This window comes from Rhamphochromis sp. 'chilingali', assembly GCF_963969265.1.
Source record: "Rhamphochromis sp. 'chilingali' genome assembly, chromosome: 19".
NCBI lineage: Eukaryota > Metazoa > Chordata > Actinopteri > Cichliformes > Cichlidae > Rhamphochromis > Rhamphochromis sp. 'chilingali'.
The window spans coordinates 30186608-30207602 of NC_137946.1; the positions used below are offsets into that span (position 1 = coordinate 30186608).

At 38.2% G+C, this 20995-nt stretch overlaps 1 protein-coding gene across 1 annotated transcript; it reads left to right on the plus strand.

Annotated features, from left to right (window-relative positions):
• The first annotated feature begins 429 nt into the window (after positions 1-429).
• Positions 430-18486, plus strand: slc25a14 (solute carrier family 25 member 14). Its single transcript, XM_080866739.1, has 9 exons — positions 430-568; positions 1163-1267; positions 2607-2745; positions 5723-5817; positions 11773-11858; positions 12088-12183; positions 12444-12568; positions 12654-12867; positions 14956-18486. Exons 2-9 carry the CDS (start codon positions 1204-1206, stop codon positions 14995-14997), a joined length of 861 nt encoding a protein of 286 aa, XP_080722865.1. The 5' UTR covers positions 430-568; positions 1163-1203; the 3' UTR covers positions 14998-18486.
• Positions 18487-20995: the final 2509 nt, after the last annotated feature.

The window sequence follows — 20995 nt, forward strand, 5'->3', positions numbered from 1 at the left end:
TTCTTACTTTTGTATGACTGCGTGTTTCACACTGTTCAGGGGAAGACCTGTTCCACAGTACAACTCCAATAAAACAAATTCAGCTTTCCTGAAGATCTATCAGCTGTGGTGGTTAATTATATATTTGTATAGATGAACACCCAATAAACATTTAGAAATAAGTGCAACAACAGTAAACCATCAGTAGCCTAGCTAAATCACTAGTTTAAAATTGTTTATTCCATGAAACTTTATTTTAAGATCACTGTTTTCATTTTTAGCCACCTGAAATTACATTTAGCATTACTTTGTTTATTTATGTTTTATTTGTGTAAACACTGCTTTAACCGTAACGACATAAATTACATTGCTTGATTACTTTAGTTAGACAAAAGGCGTTTTATTTTGAAAGTGTTAACGGAAATCCTGTTTTTACAAATTCTGCCACAGTTGGCGCTAGCGTAAATGGGAAGCTAACGAAAGGTGAGAAGTTTTCCGCTGGCATTTTATTAAAGTCAATGCATAGTTATTCTCTGACACATGGGAAACCAAGCTGCATAGAAGGTCGCGGACTTTATCTACAGCACAGGTACGTTCAGTTTGACAGTAACTGGTTGCCAGTTGGTAAATTTGCTAACAGACCGGCTAGTAATTTTTTAGAAGTAGCATTTAGCCTAGCAGCAGCCATCTGTTTCGAGGCGGAACGCTGGAAGCAGGTGGGCGATCATCTCTGTAAAAAAAAAAAGAAAAAAAAAGACCATTTTATAAAATGATTAAAACTGTATATATCATCATATGATTTAGATTTCATTAATAAAATAGCTTCTTTGTCATTCTATGACTAGTAGTAATAATAAATAACTTCATTTATTTCTCTTGGCACTGTTGCTATCGGTAACGCATTCCGTGCCCGCCTCTTGCACCCCAGCCAATCAAGACGCCGAAAATGTTATTGACTTTATTATAAGCCAATAGTAGGGTCACAACAAATATGACGGCTCTCCTCACCGCGTTCGATACTGCGGGGCGTCTCTTTCCGGCGCAGTATGCTGGGATGCTGATGCTGAGGCACTTCGTTGATCTGTAGCATCCTCTTTTACCTCAATGTTTGTCGACATGTTGTATTGTCTGAGGTGGCAGCACTGCGTTGACCTCTGTCTGGGTGGTCTTCTTCTATTTTTAGCGGGGCTGCAGCAGGTGGAAGCAGCAGCCGCCGCCACGGAGATGGCCAACTTGAACTGGAAGCCGTTTATCTACGGAGGGATGGCCTCGATTGTCGCAGAATTCGGTACGTGGTGCGCCGCAATATCCACACATTGACCATCAGGTGTATTTTTGGGGGTTTTTTTGTATATATTTTTTTGGGAGTCGGGGGTATATGCTTTAATGTAACACGAGTAGAGCGCGTTGTATGCAAATGGTTAACCGCCAGTATTGTAGGAAAATGCATCACTACAGATAACACTGGCTCCAAAAAGGGAAATGGTGCATGTAGCAGAGAAAATGTCAAAGCCATTTGGTGATAATTGTGTTCCCCATTCTGCAATCGCAGGTGTGTGGCATTCACAAAGTTCAGTCCAGATTGTTGAGTGCTGACAAAAGTCTGGTGTTTAGCCTCAGTTTGTGTCTCTCACACAATCATCACATTCAAAATCATATTTAGATTTTTTGCTCCATGCAAAAGCCCATTTAAATCACTCTTCATCAGCTACTCTTTGCTATTTAATCCTATTGTCTACTATTTATATATTTTGTTCCGGTACAGTTGGTGTGGAGCACCTCCAATTTCATTGTACATGTACAGTGACAATAAAGGGCTATTCTATTTTTTTTCCCCCCAGAGAACATGAGACAAAATTAAAACATTTCATCTGTTGCTCTATTTAGAGTCTTAAAGAATGAAGAAAAATACATTTCCTGTGTTTAAATACATGTTGCTTAGAATTGGGTTGTAAAACTAATAACACAATGACATTCTAAGAGCAAGTAACCAGTAGCAAGAGCCATGGAGGCATTCAAACTTAAATTTTAACAACACTTTGGCTTTCAGCCCATCATATTCTTTCACTCAAGTGTCTCCATAAAAGTTCAGATTTACTCTCTGCTCGGTTCTGGCAGGGTTAGTCCATTTTACATGGACCTGTTTGTTTATTTTTTTGCAACTGAATGAGAAGTTCTGCAACTAAAAAATACATGCTTCTTTTTAATATAAACAATAAGTAAATGTTTAATTCTGTTGAATAATCTGTGGTTTGAGTGCTGATTAAAGTAACTGTTAATAATAGTTTTGTCATAATCAATATGTAATTTTGAGGCGTTCATTTCAGACTAATCTTTTTTTGTTTGTTTGTTTTTGTTTGTTTTTTTAAACGCCAAAAATAAACTTTCTGGAAGTTATGCTTCTACCACTATCTTTCCTCTTGTAGAACTCATCTATTGACTTCAGTAGAAGATTTCTCTTTTAACATGATTGATGTTTACTGTATATGATATGAACATAGAGCTACATGATATACATTTGTTTCTGTATTCTGAGTCTTTTTAAAATAATAAAATAAATAAAATAAAATAATAAACCACATAAAATGTGTTTTTAATCCCTATTTATCATTATTTTTCATTCTCAGGCACATTTCCCATTGACCTTACTAAGACCAGACTACAGGTCCAAGGTCAGTCTCAGTACACAGAGGTGCGCTACAGAGGCATGTTCCATGCTCTGTTCAGGATCGGGAAGGAGGAGGGCATTCGGGCGCTCTACTCTGGGTATGGAATATTATCTTTTAGGCCACTCATTTGATCTGCATAACATGTCATAGTTTCACTGTAGAAAGGTTTTCCGTGATGCATCTCTCTAGTTTACATGAATGCTATTGCTTGATCAAGATTAAAAATTCCTGTCTTTGCTTAATACGTTTTTGTTTTCTGACTCAGCTGAGCCTTTGTAGGCTGACTGTGCACATAAGCAGTGTTGGCAAAGAGCCGGTGTTGCTTTACCTAACGGATGTCTTAGCATTTCCTGTATTTTCTGGGCCATTTGATGTACAGAAAAGTCTTAATAAATTTAACTCTGTAGCAACAATGTTAAAAAATCTGGTTTATATCTCTTTGGTGGAATGCCAAAACCTCATTGATTGGCTCCATCATTTCTTATATGTAGGAAAGTCCATTTGTATTTAATATTTTCTCTAATGTTATAAATAATTCTGCTATCTCCCTGTCTACATTGCTTGTGCTGCAGAGAAGCGACTGCCCCCCTCGCCAGTGTTTTTCATTTGAGCTTTACTGAGAGCTAATACACTTTGAAATAAGACTCCGCTGTAAGTTTAAGTGGGGGTTATTTGAATAAAGATTTCCTTAGAATTTCAGTTCTACCAGCTCTTATTTCCAGGGAGTGTGCATACAGTCCCAGGTAAATTATTGTTCCTAGAAGACAGGGAGATCTCATTTTCTTTTCTCTCATTGTGCAGTCAAATAGTCTTACTTGCTACTCACTTCTGATATCATATATGGGTGACGCAGGCTGCTGCTGGCTGCTCTGTTAAAGCAGTTTAGTATTCTATTTTAGCTTCATGATATTTTGTGGAAGGGGGGTAGAAGGGAGTCGGGTCACGTATGGTTAGAGTGGTCAGCAGCTTAGGTTGGTCGGGATATGAACCTCAGTAAATATGAATGCACTCCACTGGTTAAAAATAAACTCACCACTGTCAGTGTTTCTCACATTGAAGTTTCAAAGTGTTATTGTCATATGCACAAAATATCTGCATATAACAAAATATTTCCCAACATGTTTCCCTGTACAACTAAATTTTTCCTTTGCTGTCCACAACAGATGCAAAAAATGCTCATATAAAATGGAGAAATAGAATAAGTGATCATTTAAAGGAATAATAAATGTATAAAGACAGCATATGAGAAATATAGTAAAAATATATGATATGCAAAAAAATATAACTATATGAGCTGCAAGGGGTCTGTACACAGGGCTATGCAATAAATGAATTTGAATTTCAGCCTAAACAATATTTGTGCTGCTTCTACTTTGAAATAATTTTCTCTTTTGGCCTTCAACACATCTCTTTCCTTGATTTTTACCCCTTAATAAAAATCCCTGCCATGCTGCAGTATGTTTGGTTTAGTTTATTTAGCTTTTGTTAGGTAAGGTATAATAAAAGTTTAAGAAAGATGAAGATAAAATATTTTATTTGCCACTTGTACACATGCACGAGGTCCGGGTTCATAGGAAATCTAGTTAAACAACTCTTTTCTTATTCAATAAATCCCTTCCTTTTGAGTGATCGTGATGAATATCTATAGTCTTACTGACCAAAAAAACCCATAATTAAGCAACCCTGTGTTCACATTTGTGACTCCTTTCTTTGCACACATTTTCTTAAATGAGTTATTGAATAACACAGTTAATAAATTCTCCAGTGGAAATATTTGTGAAGTACTTTGTGGCCATAAATACCTGAACAATGTAGTCAGCTGTCTCTCACCCTGTGGATGAACTCCAACTCCACTATCTTGGATTGGAGCTGGTGGAAGGTCAGTAATATCATGGATTGCCAGAGTAGCTAGCTGGCGAGCTGTTAGGGAAACCACAAGGCGGGAAGAATTAATAATATACTTGGGTTGGCTGCCCAAGTAAAGCCTAAAGTCCTCTGAGTTCTCTAAATTATGCCTCCTTGTCTCTTCTGTCCTCTATCCTCCTGCCAGTGACCAGGAAATCGGTCTTTTTCCACCATACTGAAAAATGTTTGAATTCTTAAAATTCGTGTGGAGAGCATAGAGAACAGGCATACAGGGGAAGCTGCTAATCAGACTTTTTGCTCTTGTGTGTATGATTTCACATTTGGTCATGTTGCACCCTTCTCAATTTAACTAAGTCCTAAATGGTACCATGTCATGAGCGCTGTTACATCTGAGATCGTAGCATACATCAGTAGGTGGGCAGTAACAAACCAATTTATGATGAAGCTGCACCACATGCCCTCTTTAACTGAGGCGCAGAGGCAAATATGTTCTCATTCTGTTAAATTCATATTGCCTCCACTCCTCTGCTCACATTTCTCGTGGGTGGAATAAGACACAAGTTGAGGATGTTGCAGTCTGAGAAAAGCAAAAAGTGTGGGAAAGTGTGGGACTCATTCGCTTCTCATTTATCAGCCACACTCATCTTCAGCCCTTTGGTACTCACCTTCTGAAGGAGAAAAGCTGGATGGTTGTTCACCATGTGGTTTTTCTTAACTGTTTGCAATCATCAGAACAAATAGTTTAGAATGTGCCACAGCAACAACTTCATGACAAGTAAAGGCTGATTATTTGAACATGATAAGACACTGTGAATACTCTTTTACGTTTACTGATGTGGGGAGGGAAAAAAATTGAACATTAGTCTGGAGCCTTGATGTGCTCTACAATATGCAGTAATAAAGACTGAACGCAGAGCTGCTACACTTTGTGGGCGGCTGAGCTGAATTCAGCTGACAGCCCCGTGGGGAAAGTAATGCAATCCATTCTGAAAAAGATTTAAAAACAAGCTTCTCTTTGTTTTTAGAGCATTCAGGTGTTTTCAGAGCACTTTCTGTGTAACAGACAATAGCTAGAATTTCACAATCCTTAATAAGGCCGAAATGGTATTGACTTGCATTCATAGCCACGCAAGTAAGTTCTTGATATATATACTCGCTTTAGGAACTGACTTGAATCAAACTTTTTTTTTTTAATCTTCTCCTCACAGAATTTCCCCGGCTCTTTTGAGACAGGCTTCTTATGGGACAATCAAGATAGGAACCTACAATTCTCTGAAGAGGCTATTTGTCAGTCAGCCAGAAGGTTGGTACCACTATTTCTAACTCTAATATTCTTTTTTTTTTTTTTTTTTTTTTTTTTTTTGTGTCCCTTTACTAAGTTCTCCTTAAAAGGCAAATTTTAGACTGTCTTTAATTCACAGGGTTTCATTAGTTAGTTACACAGAACCCAGCTGAAAACTTGATAGTATTCTCACATTTACTCTAATCAGCTAAACCAGACAACTGGCCAACCATGTAGGTGTTTTAATACGGCATAAAATTTAGAATAACAATTATTCTGTCCTCACAGTAAACTGATACAATGTCCTTTAACATGCATTTGATTTGTAAGATTTTAGTTTGGGCTCAGCCAAAACCAGAGATTACAGTAAGCAAATGCTTTTTAAGCTATCTTGGATCTTCCATAATAAAAACAGAACGGACAGAGAGTCATTTTCTTACATTTGCATTTTAGCTGGTTAACTGATGCTGCTATTCAGAGTCATATCTTTGACCCCTTTAACATATGAAATGGAAAAACTATGTAAAGCATTTTAGTTAATGTGTTAATATAAAGACACTGGGCTGTGCAATAAATAGAACTTTGACTTTTTGGGAGGGGAATAAAAAAGAAAACCCAAGCAGTTATGTGGCACTTTGGTCATCTCTTTACAGCACTGATAGGCAACTCCAGTCCTTGAGGGCCGGTGTCCTGCAGGTTTTAGATGTGTCCTTGATCCAACACAGCTGATTCAAATGGCTAAATTAACTCCTCACCATGTCTTGTAGTTCTCCAGAGGCCTGGTAAGAACTAATCATGTGATTCAGGTGTGTTGACCCAGGGTGATATCTAAAACCTGCAGGACACTGGCCCTCGAGGCCTGGAGTTGCCTACCCCTGCTTTACACAGAGGTGCATTTGTATTGTGACGTCTGTTGTGATTTTTTTTTTTTTCTTTTTCTAAATTTCTCCAAATATCTAAACACCCTCCAAACTGTACTAATGAGAAAGTCTAAAACTACCACTGAAACAATAGAAAACTAAAACTAAACATTTTCAAATAATTAAAAGCTGAACACAGACAAGTAAACTAACTGAAAATAAAGTGAAATAAAAACAAAAAGTCTAAATCTGGGATTGTTGTGGAGGCTAAAAAGCTGAACTGGGTTCTGTTTATGGTGCAGCCCTCCCCTTCTTATGTTACCCACCCCTGCTGTAAAGGGTTTTCTTTTTTGTTGTTGTTGTTGTTGTTTTTTTTGTTTTGTTTTTTTAAAGGACCATCTTCCATTCAGCATACCCAGTAATGATGACTAAATGGATATTTCGGCTGCTCCTTTTCTACAAGGATTCACCATAACAAGTAGCTCATGGTTTGATCTGGCAGAGTTTTGAGCCCGATGCCCTTTCTGACACCCCTCCAAAGGGGATTTGTGTTTCCAACTGGAATCAAATCACCGTTGGAATACTTGAAGTAATATTGCATTGCATCTTGAGGATCAGTAAGCTTACAAAATGAACTCCAAATGGTTTAAACATACTATGTTATTGGCTTATATAGTACAGGAGAGGAAAGGGATCTGTCACAAAGGTAAAGGCCAAACATAGATGAGGTTGAAATAGAGATGCTCCAGAAAAACTGTTTTTAAACAGACTCCCTTTGCTTATTTTCTGCTCACGCAGGTTCTGTGCTGGACTTTATCAGCACAGTTAAAATGTAGGCAGCTCTGCATATGCACAGCAACAGGGAACCAAGTAAGGCAAAGATAATGTGTTACAACTACACTCATTAAGATGTTTGATCATTTTTTTCCCAGCAACGGCATCATTATTATTGACGATCCTTCTTCGTCGTCGTCTTCTTCGCTAGTATTCACTGTCTGACAATATCTAATTTAGTGGTGCGGGCACGGATGTAACAGAGGTTTGTGGTGTTAGCACTAGAAGCATGATGGAATTAGACAGGAGAAAGGGGAAAAGATTAATATTGCTGTTTATTTATTTATTTTTTAAATGGTAAAAACTCTGCTACACAAAGCGAGCTCTTTACAAGCCTGCCATGATCTTTAAGGCGAACTTTGAAGCTCAGTTAAACAGTCCAGAGTGAATATCAATAAATGTCCTTCTCTAACGGCTCCCTGAGACACAACAGCCATTTCTTCTTTCTTGCCAAGTGTTGAGTTGATCATTAAGATATACTGACATTGAAAAGGAATAGAGCATAACCAAAGCTGCAGTGCACTGATTTACCTCAATTTGACTTAAAGCCAGTATTTTTTTATTTTTTTATTTTTTTTATTACTATGCAAGTCATATTTCTAGGACAGCAAACCAAACAGCAGAATATCAGAGTCATTTAACATTGTAGTGTGGAATAATTAACACAAAATTCGGCTTCTAAAATGCTCTTGGCCTTCGATAAATCTGGGGCTGGTGCAGTTTCATAACTATAAAAGTCTCCATGGCAGGTGAACCAAAAATTGATTGTGCATGACCGTGCTTCTCTTGCTTTTCATTTTTTCATGCTCATTCTTTTTCTTTGTTTGCAATCAATGCTAGTTTTGTGCATCAAACATGAAAAAACCCCTTGCAAATCTTTTCTTCCTTGTTTGGATTGCAAAATATTGGATGTTGTGTTGTCACTTGTTTGAGATTAAGTGGATGAAAAGAGGTTAATGATGTTTGTATGTTTGTTGGAAATGGTTGAAAGTAAAGCAGTTATATGATAATTTGCCCCTGGTAATGAATAAAATACATTCACCTTAGCTGAGCGGATGTCCTTTATTTGTTAAAAATCAAAATCAGCCTTGATAAACACACACTGAGGTCCCAACATTTTACCCAGGTTAAGTTGGACATTTCTTTTTTCCAACATATTTCCTCTGAATAGAGCGACAGTACAACACCTGTGTTGACCCATCTGGAAGTGAGTGAGTTAACATCCCGGCAGTAATTTGCAAGCTAAACAACAGGCAAAGTGCGTCCAGTAAGGAAGGAAGGAAGGGACAGAAAGATGAGTGGGGATGGAAAAGGCAGGAAACTATGAAAGAGGCTGTTTTGATACTGATACTCTGATAAGCCTTTATCCATTTGTCAAACATATATTTGATATTAAGTGTGCACAGCACAAAATTGCATAATTTTTTTTTTTTTTTTTTTTTTTTTTTTGCCAGAAAAGGAAAGTGATGTTGTTTGAGACTGAAATTGGCTTCCTTTTTATATACTGTGGTATGCAAAAGTTTGGGCACCCCTGATAATTTTCACGTTTTTCCTTCATAAATCATTGGTTGTTTGGATCAGCAATTTCATTTAAATATATCTTATAGCAGACAAACACAATGATATTTGAGAAGTGAAATGAAGTTTATAGGATTTACAGAAAGTGTGCAATAGTTACTTAAACTAAATTAGGCAGGTGCATAAATTTGGGCACCCTTGTTGTTTTATTGATTTGAATACCTTTAGCACTAATTATTGAAACATAAAATTTGTTTGGTAAGCTCATTGACCCTTGACCTACATACACAGGTAAATCCAGTCACGAGAAAGGGTATTTAGGGTGGCCAATTGCAAGTTTTTCTCCTCTTTGCATCTTCTCTTGAGAGTGGCTACATGGGAGCCTCAAAACAACTCTCAAAGAGATTGTTCAACATCATGGTTTAGGGGAAGTATACAAAAAACTATCTCGGAGATTTCAGCTGTCAGTTTCCACTGTGAGGAACATAGTGAGGAAATGGAAGACCACAATTGTAATTGAGGCTGGAAGTGACAGGTCAAGGAAAATCTTAGATAAGCAGAGGGAAAGGATGGTGAGAACGGTCATAGTCAACCCACACACCAGCTCCAAAGACCTACAACATCATCTTCCTGCAGATGGTGTCACTGTCCATCGTTCAACTATTCAGCGCACTTTGCACAAGGAGATGCTGTATGGGAGACGAATGCAGGAGGAACAAGTACAATGTTCTGGAATGGCCATCTCAGTCCCCAGACCTGAATATTATTGAAAATCTATGGTGTGACTTAAAGCGGGCTGTCCATGCTCTGAAACCATCAACCCGACTGAACTGGAGATGTTTTGTAAAGACAAAAGGTCCAAAATACCTTCAACCAGAATCCAGACTCTCATTGGAAGCTATAAGAAGTGTTTGGAGGTGTTATTTCTGTAAAAGGAGGATCTACTAAATATTGATGTAATTTTTCTGTTGGGGTGTCCAAATTTATGCACCTGCCTAATTTAGTTTAAGTAACTGTCATCCAAAGACATAAGTGGGAGGGGGGGGGAAGGCACCATCCCAGCCACCTTGGCAATAGTTGTTGTGGTTTGATGCTAAATAACAAAAGTCAGTATAAAATATAATAAAATTGAATTTAGATGGCATTTGTCAGCACACTTGCCAGCTTGTACTTGCACTGACCTTATTTGAGACCACAAATCACAGGGAAATGTGTACATTTCTGTCCTTAATAAGCAACACAGCGATTACACTGTTGTACTGCTAATGTCAGATTTCTATTCCTTGATCCAGTGTAGACACCACATTTGGTTACTACAAATGAGATCAACCATCTGAATGTTTTTAAGCCAGTATGCACAATGTAGATTATAGAAAATATGAGAAAATTAGATAAGCCAAACAATGGTTACGCCTTTGATTTTCTCCTTCTCTCTTCTCTTAAAACTGACTGTGAAGTACTGTGTGCTTGATAAGAGCTCTGAATAGGAATCTGTAATTTCAACTTGGTGCCTTTTAGCATATTTTTAACCTTTCCACCTTCCAGAAATAGCTATCCTAATTTTGTAGCTTTTACTCAAAATTAAGAGAACTTCATTTCAGACAGGCTCTAGTTAAGAGACAGGCTAACGGCTAATGTTTCTTTTTGAGGCTAATAATGATTTCTGTGGAGTTCAAATAATTCCAGTGTATCATTTGCTACTGTTGATACACAATATTCTGTAGTATGCATTTAAAGAGAAAAATAGTCAGAGGTTGGGTAGGTTCTCACCTACTAGCAAAAGATCTTACAAGTTAGTTAGCAACTTGCCATTAAGGTGTCACTTGACTATGCATTGTCTGCTTAGCCGTGTTGCCTACTCCATTCTGCTTTATGTTGTTGTTTTCAGGCCATTTCCTTTTTTTAATTTAAATTTATTTTTGGCAACTTTGGGTTTCGTTTCTTTTTAGCGCATGCTCAGACTTTAATGGCTAGTACTGTTGGACTGCAAGAAAACTCTCATATCTGTCTAGAAACAGCTGTAAACACTGAACTGTGATAATACCATTTATACATTTTCATGAGGATTATTTTCAGCATTATAAGAAATGTAAAAAAGTGTGAACAACAACATCAACATTTACACTAATGCTGAAATGAGAGAGACTGATATATCAGTTGAGCTCTACTCTTGATTTGTCATTTTTTAAGGATGTAAGATATTTAAAAGGGTTGATTCTTTGATATGTCGATTTTTCTCATTGTGATCAGACGTTGATGTGAGATGTTGAAAGTACAAGGTGCAAAAACAATTGAACTTTTCTTCCTCAACAGATGTTTCAAAACAGGCCCTAAAATAATGCCAATATGTGGGGTTTTTTTTTTTTTTTGTTAATGTCACAAAAAGTCAACACTTTAAGTTAGTTTGCATTAAAGAAATTGTATTTATATTTTAAACTGTATACACTATACAGTAACTGGATCCTTGCAAAATTAACACTTTGTTCTGTAATCTACAGACATTAAGAAGAATAATAATAATTGTACTGAGTTGTCTCGGTTGCTGTTCTAAATAATTACACTGATGTTTAGACCCAGATAAGATGCAATAGTGTACCAAAACTGATACACAAAGCAAGAATTAAGTGTTCATAAAATTTACGTTATCTCTAGAAATAACCCTTTAGACATCAATTCATAGTTAATTATAGGATGATCTAGTATTTGCTAGTTTGCTGGTTGGTTTTGGCTCTGCCTTGACTCAATTTGTGTAATTTTGTGACAGATGAGACGATGGTCATCAACGTCTTCTGCGGTGTCGTGTCTGGAGTCCTGTCGTCCTCTTTGGCCAACCCTACAGATGTTCTCAAGGTGACTACTAATGTTGGCAGTAAGCCCTAGGATATTGGAATGTGTGTGCTGTCAATATCAAAGCACTGCTTTATTATTTATTAAACAGCAGTTGTGACACTGATATGCTGAGAAATACTCACTCATGAAACATAATACTAGTAACTTTATAGTTGAACCTTTTTCTGTTTTTAAACCTAATCCATGAGCCAAAAGTTTAGCAACTGTTTTGTGTTTCCATTTGTTTTAGATCAGAATGCAGGCACAGGGCAGCCTGCTCCAAGGCAGCATGATGTCCAACTTCATCAACATCTACCAGACAGAGGGCACCAGAGGGCTGTGGAGAGTGAGTGCTGCATTTCGCTGTATAGCTAGGTCAAGGTGTTTTTGACCATAAAAGTTACAGTAAGGTCTGGTCTAGCTCTTCACGTGATTTCTTTACAAATTAATCTGGTCCAATCTATCCACAGTTTAGCACAAAGCCTAAAAGCAACTTTTCTATGCCCCCAAGGAAAATAGGCACCCATCTTGCTTCATTCTGTTCACTGAGTTGCACTGTAAGTGTGTTACGGTCTGATTCATTTTCTCCATCCTTCACGTCTTCAGGGTGTCATCCCCACAGCACAGCGAGCAGCTATTGTTGTCGGAGTGGAACTTCCTGTCTATGACATAACAAAGAAGCACCTCCTTCGTTCCGGCCTCATGGGAGACACTATTTTAGCACATTTCATGTAAGTTTAAACTATTCTTAAAGTCTGTCTTTAGCTGTGCAGTGGCAACAGCTGTAGTTAATCTGCATTCTGTGTTTTTCTGCAGTTCAAGTTTTGCATGTGGCTTGGCGGGGGCACTGGCCTCCAATCCTGTAGATGTGGTCAGAACTCGAATGATGAACCAGCGAGTTTTGTCTGGAAACCCCATTTACAAAGGAACATTGGATGGACTGATGCAGACGTGGAGGAATGAAGGCTTCTTTGCTCTCTACAAGGGATTTTGGCCTAACTGGCTACGACTGGGACCTTGGAACATCATTGTATCCTTTAAAGTAAACAAAACTTGAACTTGGATCATTTCTAGTTCTTAGAAAAATAATTAATTCCATAAAAGACCTGGAATAGGATCAGAAATAGTAAATCTAGATATATAATATGGAAAAAAACTGCTAGTACTTTAAAATTTAGCATTTGGCCATCCCTATTAGACTCGGGCTATATCATGGTGTTATGGTATACCAGGGTAGTTATAAATCCCAGTGGACATGACTTCCAGTTTTTAGGCCTGCCACTTCTTATTTTGTCCATCCATCCATTTTCTTCCACTTATCCGGGGCTGGGTCGCGAGGGCAGCAGCCCAAGCAGAGAAGCCCAGACCTCCCTCTCCATAGTCACCTCCTCCAGCTTATCTGGGGGAACACCCAGGCGTTCCCAGGCCAGCCGAGAGATATAATCTCTCCAGCATGATCTGGGTCTGCCCCGGGGCCTCTTCCCAGTGGGACATGCCTGGAAAACCTTGCCCAGGAGGCATCCTTTTCAGATACCCGAACCACCTCAACTGTCTCCTTTTGATGTGGAGGAGCAGTGGCTCTACTCTGAGCCCCTCCCAAATGGCCGAACTTATCACCCTATCTCTAAGGGAGAGGCCAGCCACCCTTCGGAGGAAGCCCATTTCCGCAGCTTGTGTTCGCGATCTCGTTCTTTCGGTCACTACCCACAGCTCATGACCATAGGTGAGGGGAGGGACGTGGATCGACCGGTAAATTGAGAGCTTCGCTTTTACACTCAGCTCTCTCTTCACCACAACAGACCGGTACAGCGTCCGCATCATTGCAACCGCTACACCAATCCGTCTGTCGATCTCCGGCTCCCTTCTCCCGTCACTCATGAACAAGACCCCTCCAGGTCAGGGACGAGACCCTGACCCGGAGTGGGCACTCCACCCTTTTCCGGCTGAGGACCATGGCCTCAGATTTGGAGGTGCTGATTCTCATTCCCACAACTTCACACTTGGCTGCAAACCGTTCCAAGGCGAGCTGGATGCCATCACCTGATGAAGCCAACAGAACCACATCCTCTGCAAAAAGCAGAGATGAGATCCTGAGACCACTGAAGTGAAAGCCTTCCGCCACTTGCTACACCTAGAAATTCTGTCCATAAAAATTATGAACAGAACCGGAGACAAAGGGCAGCCCTGGCGGAGCCCATCACCCACCAGGAACGAGTCAGACTTATTGCCGGCTATGCGGACCAAGCTCTTGCAACGGTCGTATAAGGACTGAATGGCCCATAGCAATGGGCCAGACACCCCATACTGCCAGAGCACCCTCCACAGGACCCCCCGAGGGACACGGTCGAATGCCTTCTCCAAGTCCACAAAACACATGTAGACCGGTTGGGCAAACTCCCATGTGCCCTCGAGTATCCTCGAGAGGATAAAGAGCTGGTCCAGTGTTCCACGACCAGGACGAAAACTGCATCGCTCCTCCTGTATTCAAGGTTCAAATGTATAGAAAGCTTATTTTATCCTCAACTTAATTAATTTCACTGCCTCCATGTCACATAAATGCCTATGAGTTCTCCTCTCCTCGACCTTTGCATTCCATTACTCCATTAAGCAGAAGGATGATGTCCATCTCAGCCACTGTTCAAAACCAGTGCCCACTCCTATGTATTTTTATTGGATTCATTTTATGCATTTATGAGAATGCATCAGTTTCTTAGAGAACATAATTACACACTAATCAGTTTATATTTATGAGTGAAGTATGTTTCTTTTTGTTTGTTTTGTATTGCTAAATAACTTTTTTTTTTTTTTTTTTTGGTAACGGCTGGCCACTGGCTGTACTTTTAAAGAAAGTCTGGCTCCTTGAACGAAAAATATAAAGAAATTAAAGGAGGCTTGAGACTTTTGCACAGTACAAATTAAATTGACTTGTATGGCAATCAAGTAATGGACTTGGTGAGTTTGTTCAGCCTACCCCATGAACCATCGTAGTGCTGGCAATGATGCTCTCTGTCAGTGTTTTCATTGGTGCAATTTGAATACCAACTTTTTTTGCAAGGTAAATGCATTGAAGTATTTGTATCTGCCAATCCACTGTCTGTTTCCTTAACATACTTCTCAGTTCTTCATCACCTTTGAGCAGCTGAAGAAGCTCCCATTTTAACAAGAGCCGGTAGTGCGACTGTGTGGGTCGGTTGGACTGTGTCAGAGATAAGTGGGGCATGAGCATGGCACCAGGCGATTTGGCAAATCTATATTCACACTCCCTTTGAACGAAAACCAGTTTCATTTCAAGGTTGTTTTTTTTGTTTGTTTGTGGGTTTTTTTTGTTTGTTTGTTTGTTTGTTTTTTATTGTTACTGATTCTGTTTTAAAGACTGCTGTGGTTAATGATTTCGCTCACCATTTCACACTCCTCAGGCAGCTAAATGCGTAGTTCTAGCAAAAGAGGGAAAGCTTAGAGGACAATGTGTTTTGTTTTGTTTTTCTCAGCTGATGAGAAATAGATTAGTGTGGATTGCATGACTGGATTTTTAAACTTGGGCTTTCCGAGGACAGAGTGAAAATTTCTAATTATTTGCTCAGGATTCTTAGACACAGCTGATGCACGTACGGAGGAAAAAGGGTGTTAGATTTTAAAAAGAATGTGTAGAAAGCTTTGTATTAGGGGAAAGATGGTGCATGAAATTTGCTCAGAAAATCTCATTTTAACTGCTGAACAGAGGAATGGCGCGAATGAGTGGTACACGTGACAAAGTGACTGTTACTGGTAGTCACAGTAATAAGAGAGATGAAGGTACAACAGAGTTGACACTGTTACAGAGAGATGATGGCTCTTCCAGTGAGCTTTGTGTTCATCTAAAGGTTTTTGTTATTCATTTGTTCTGTTGTTTTACAGTCAGAAATCTGAACCATCTGAGCCTGTGAAGAGTAAATAGCACATCAGCTCTTATTAAGAAGTACTTGATTCAAAGCAGCAGCCAATCCTTAACAAAAAGGTTGTTTTGTTTATTTTTTTCAGTTCTGTTCACATCCATCTGAATCAGTATTAGGATGTAGTCGGTGGTGGGCAGAGAGCTTGCTGCCACACAAACAAGAGAACAATCAGTACATAGTGTAAATGTATGTACAGACACATTCACACTCAGAGGTGGATGTATTTTACCTGAGGCATGTTCCTGTACATACAAGGCATATTTGGTTCCTCTTTTAACCTCAGTTCCTGTGCCAAATTGCGTCCCGTCCCGAACTTGCACTTGGTCTTTGTAATAAGTCACTGTAGTTGATGTAGATTACTCGGTGACATGTGCACATTTGTAAATCACATTCTCTGAACTCCACCCATGTAAAACAGACCAGACATATTTACATTTATTTTTAACTGCTTGTTTAAATTTTATTTAAAATAAACATTTTTTTCTTCCTCATTTTGTGTCTGGGTGCTGGTCAAATTCAGTTTTTATTTATTTATTTATTTATTTTTTGCTTAATTTATCAAAATCCTTTAACAGCACTGTTATAGGCAGCCGTGCTCTTTAGGTTATATTTGACTAATATTTCATAAACCAGCACCACGTTGGTCATACTCATCCACATAGCTGTGCCATCTTTCTCTCAAATGCTAAAAAAAAACCTGATTGGATTTTGTGAATCTGTTTCTTCTTCTAATTGCATCACCCAGTCTCCTCTAGTTTTGATTAAAAGACGCACACGGTGTCCACTGGTACTGAATCATTGCGGCTGCAGAAATGTCTGGGTTTTGTTTTTTGTTTGTTTGTTTTTTTAGGCTGCATTTGCACTACGTACAGTAGTCCTCCTTTCCTGCCCTTTAATTACATGTGCTTAATAATCTGCCCCTGAGAGCGCTTTACTTTGTCTCAGCATCTCAACTCTTCTCTATCATGCTTGCTTGTCTCTTTCAAACACCTTTGGGCAGCACTCTTCCATAGGAGCATTAGGATCATAATTTTATGCATCTTGTAGTTTAATTGGAACAATTTGTTAACTGCGTAACACAATTTTCATAAAGGCAGCTGTTTAAGTACCCTGCTTAAGCCTGGGTCTCTGTGTACTCTAATGATGCTAATCAAACAAACGGGGCACATGGTACCCACTGAGTTCTCCTTAATTGAGCCTGACTTTAAAATCCTAAGTAAAACAGACAGTCTTCCAGTGTAAATGCTGTCGTCCTGTGCACAGTTTTTAAAGTGACTAATGGTGAATAAAGTTTTCCGAGGAGGAGTTGGTAGGTTTTACCTGTCCTCAAACTGCTGTAGCGTTTAATTTCTTTTCCAGTTTGTGCTCCAGAGTTTGTAGTGAGCCGTTTCACTTTGCGTCTTTGTACGTCTAAGTGTGACGTGCTGCTTTCAGAGGTCACTTTAAAATAGGTTTTCCTGGAGTCCTGGGAGCGTTGTGCTGTTACAGCCTTACACTGTACATCAATCACCTGTTAGAGATGATATTCTGTAATTATATTCTTCCAGTCCTGTTCTGACAGCTCATCACTGCACTGAGTGTACGGAGTACTGATTTTTGCACTTCAGTTTTATTTTTTGTCTGCACACTGGTAATCTGAGTACAAGGTTTAATCCACGGAGTGGGTTAAAGACTCAGGTGGAGATGCAGCTACACAGGGATGTTTTTCATAACATGGGTACATCTGAAAACAAAGATGTGTCTTCAGTTTTGGCTTCAGTCCACACTTAAGTAACAATGCTGCAGTTCTAAGTCTGTTTAATAATTTCTTTTATTAAAAAATATCAGCAGGGAATTCTAGGCAGAAGGAAAAAGTGCAGACCTGCCTGATTTCAAACTTGGGTTTTTGTTTTGTTTGTTAAATTAAATTGTTTTGTTTCCTCCTCAATAACTTCCATTAATATACTGAAGTACTATAAACATATGCTGCAGTATATGTTTATAATGCTTTTCTTGGATGGAAACCTTTGATGTGCAAACAGCATTTTCAGATGTATCCATGTAAATGTGGATAATATTGAACATTTAGTTAATATACAATTGTCTTCGATTCATTCAACATGATACATGTAAACTAATATTTTTTTTAAAATGATGAAATTACTGGAAAACCAAATTGTCATTTGGACTGAAGAACTTTAACTTTAATTCTCTTTGGACAAACCTTTTCAAGCTGTTAACTTGGGTAAAGGATGGTACACAAAAACATAATTATTTATTAAATCTGAGTATAACGGCTACTTTTTGCACATTGTTGTGAATGTAAATGTGATTGTGATACTCGGACAGGTAAATGATGAGGCTTTCTGTCGTGTACTTGTTCAGTTCAGCTCTGTTCATAAATAACAGTTGAAGGTCAGCTCATTTAAATTTACAGAACACGTTTTCATCTCACTCCTTCTAATGTTCTGTAAAACCAGGAGTGCTGACTGACATTCGCTCTCATATTTCATGTTTCCACAAATGTATGTCACAGTGGGGTAATTCACTTACTGCTCAACCTGTTTTTCTGCTTTCCAGTTTCCCCTGTGATATGTCTACAGTTCAGATGATGAATGCTCATAATAAACATCAGCAACATAGAAATAATCCCTGTAATTCAAAACCCCAGGCTTCAGATTGCTCTAAACAGCAAGTTTCAAGTCTTTTTTTTTTTTTTTTTTTTGGGGGGGGGTGTTCTCCTCAAATTTAAATGAATGATGTCAATCAGGGTGGATACCCCAAATATGGTCATCTTAGGTACAGGGCTCTGGCTGTGATCACAGAGGCCCCACCCACATGCTGCGTGTGTGTCAGGGACAGCCAATTTAGAGGGTTTGATTCAGACACAGGATGAATTGAGGGGCTGAGCAAGTGTCCAGTCTAAGATAAATGGGATCATTTGAAATTGAGAACTGTGTAAATCCACTCTAGTACAGTCCAACGGTAAAACCACGGAGCTGGAAATTCACTGTAATGTTCTGTGAACTGTTCAGCTTTTAAATGTCCAAAGGTTTCTCTTCTTTTCTGATTGTCAAATATTTAGAATCATGATTGTACAGGGTCATTTTATGTTTGAAGATGACATTTCAATTTTTTTATTTTTTTTTATTTTTTATTTTGGCTGATCTTATGTGACAATCTGTAGATTTGTCTATTTATTCGACTGTCTTCAGTTAACTTGAAGTCAAGACATGTTTATTTTATTTGTTTGGGTGATTTTATTTAGACTGTTCAGGTGCTATGTGTCAACCACATTATTTCACATTTTCGGGCCTAGTAATTTTTCCCACCGGTGTGTGCCATGTTGTTATTTATTTTTACTCTTATTAACAAAACTAAAACACTGTTACACTGACTTAACGGCCAATAATTTAGTGTTAAATTTTGAGCATTTGGCATCAATGATCTTTGTGATGCAGGGGAAATGGGTTTTTCTGGACACGTAGTGTATTGTTTTTATTGTTTAGTCATACTTCATGAAAACATGTAATTGAAGGCTGGATTTCATCTATTAAAGGCAATGTTTCTTGTCCTGATGGGTCCGGACACACTTAAATTTCATCATTTTACTGTTTAAAGTAACTTAATTATGAAACTTTGTAACTGCCAAATTTTCGTCTTCTTTTAAAGTCTGAAAGCAGAAGAAAATCTTTATTTTGTAAGTGTTCTCTTCACTCCCACTGATCATTTGCACATTTATTTGTGATTAGCTTGTATCATTGCTGTATAAAGACATCTTTCTTTCTTCTTTCCTTTCTTTCTTTTTTTTGACAGAATATAAACTCACTGTTCACTTATTATTAAAATATAAGCTGTGATTATTAATTTTGTGTGTTTGTCAGTTGATAAAATCTATTTCATGGATTTTTAAAAAAATTTATGATGAATAAAAATGTATGTAAAAGTAGATGATATAAGTAAATAACAGTAACTTTTTATTAGTATTGGTAAATATCATTTGTTCTCTTGGGGGAGAAAAGTTATGTGCTGTCACATTAATACCACATCTAAGAGTTAAAAATTATATAGAGAGATTTTTTTTAGATATTTAAAGTTTTAGGCAGGTGAGGGAAAAATGCTGTAAACAAAGAATGCTTTCAAAAATGGAAGTGTTAATCATTTATTTTCATTAATCAACAAAATGCAGTGAAGGAACAAAAGAGAAATCTACATCAAATCTATATTTGGTGTGACCACCCTTTGCATTCTTCTAGGTACACTTGCACACCGTTTTTGAAGAAACTTGTTTGGTAGATTGTTACAAACATCTTGGAGAACTAAACACAGATCTTCTGTGGATGTAGGCTTCCTTGCATCCTTCTGTCTCTTCATGTAATCCCAGACACACTCGATGATGAGATCAGGGCTCTGTGGGGGCCGTACCATCACTTCCAGTACTTCTTGTTCTTCTTTATGCTGAAGATAGTTCTTAATGGCTTTGGGTGTTTGTTTGGAGTTGTCATCCTACTGCAGAATACATTTGGGGCCAATAAACAATCATTTATATTTCTTAAAGCATTCTTTGTTCACAGCATTTTTTCACACCTTCCTAAAACTTTTGCACATATGAGAAGAGATATTTATATAGCGAGCAAGAGAGCAATATCAAAGGATCAGCAACATGGAAAAGACTAAACCCCAATGGTGATGCACACAACTGTGAAGCTTACTTAGGTCCCCAGTGATACATCTTCAAGGTTCAAGGACTGGATGAGGGATGGGGTAAGTGAAGCAGAAAAAAACTAACAAGGAGACAATCCCTGTTTTATTAGTGAGGTTAAAAGGAAAAGCAAAAATGTGTGTTTGAAGTAGATTGCATGACTATTTGTCATGTTGAAACCTGAAAAAAAAAAAAAAACAGATTTCCTTGTTAATAGGATAGTTGACCGATTAATCAGTTTATCAAGAGAATAATTTCCAGGCCTACTTAGAGGAAGGTTTCACTTGCGTGTACAAAAAAAGGATCTGTTTGTTTCACTCATTTTCCCCAAATTGAGGCAACAACCTTGGACCTGTCTGATAAACTGTTTGGAAAACTTACATTGGTATCTCACAGCTGTGTTCCCCGCCTCTGGCTTTCTGTGCACTGTAATGGTTTTTGCCAGGCCTGTGGCACAATTGCTTCGCTCATGTATGAAAAGACATGACGTGGCAGACGTGTTAATTTATCACGTTATTCCTTTCATCTTCATCATATCACCGTAT

What these genes read in the sequence shown, in the direction of transcription:
- slc25a14 (XM_080866739.1), top strand. Translation starts at nt 1,204, where the DNA reads ATGGCCAACTTGAACTGGAAGCCGTTTATCTACGGAGGGATGGCCTCG. An exon ending in CTCGATTGTCGCAGAATTCG is followed by an intron (nt 1,268 to 2,606) that starts GTACGTGGTGCG and finishes TTTCATTCTCAG; the next exon opens with GCACATTTCCCATTGACCTT. An exon ending in TGGGACCTTGGAACATCATT is followed by an intron (nt 12,868 to 14,955) that starts GTATCCTTTAAA and finishes CATACTTCTCAG; the next exon opens with TTCTTCATCACCTTTGAGCA.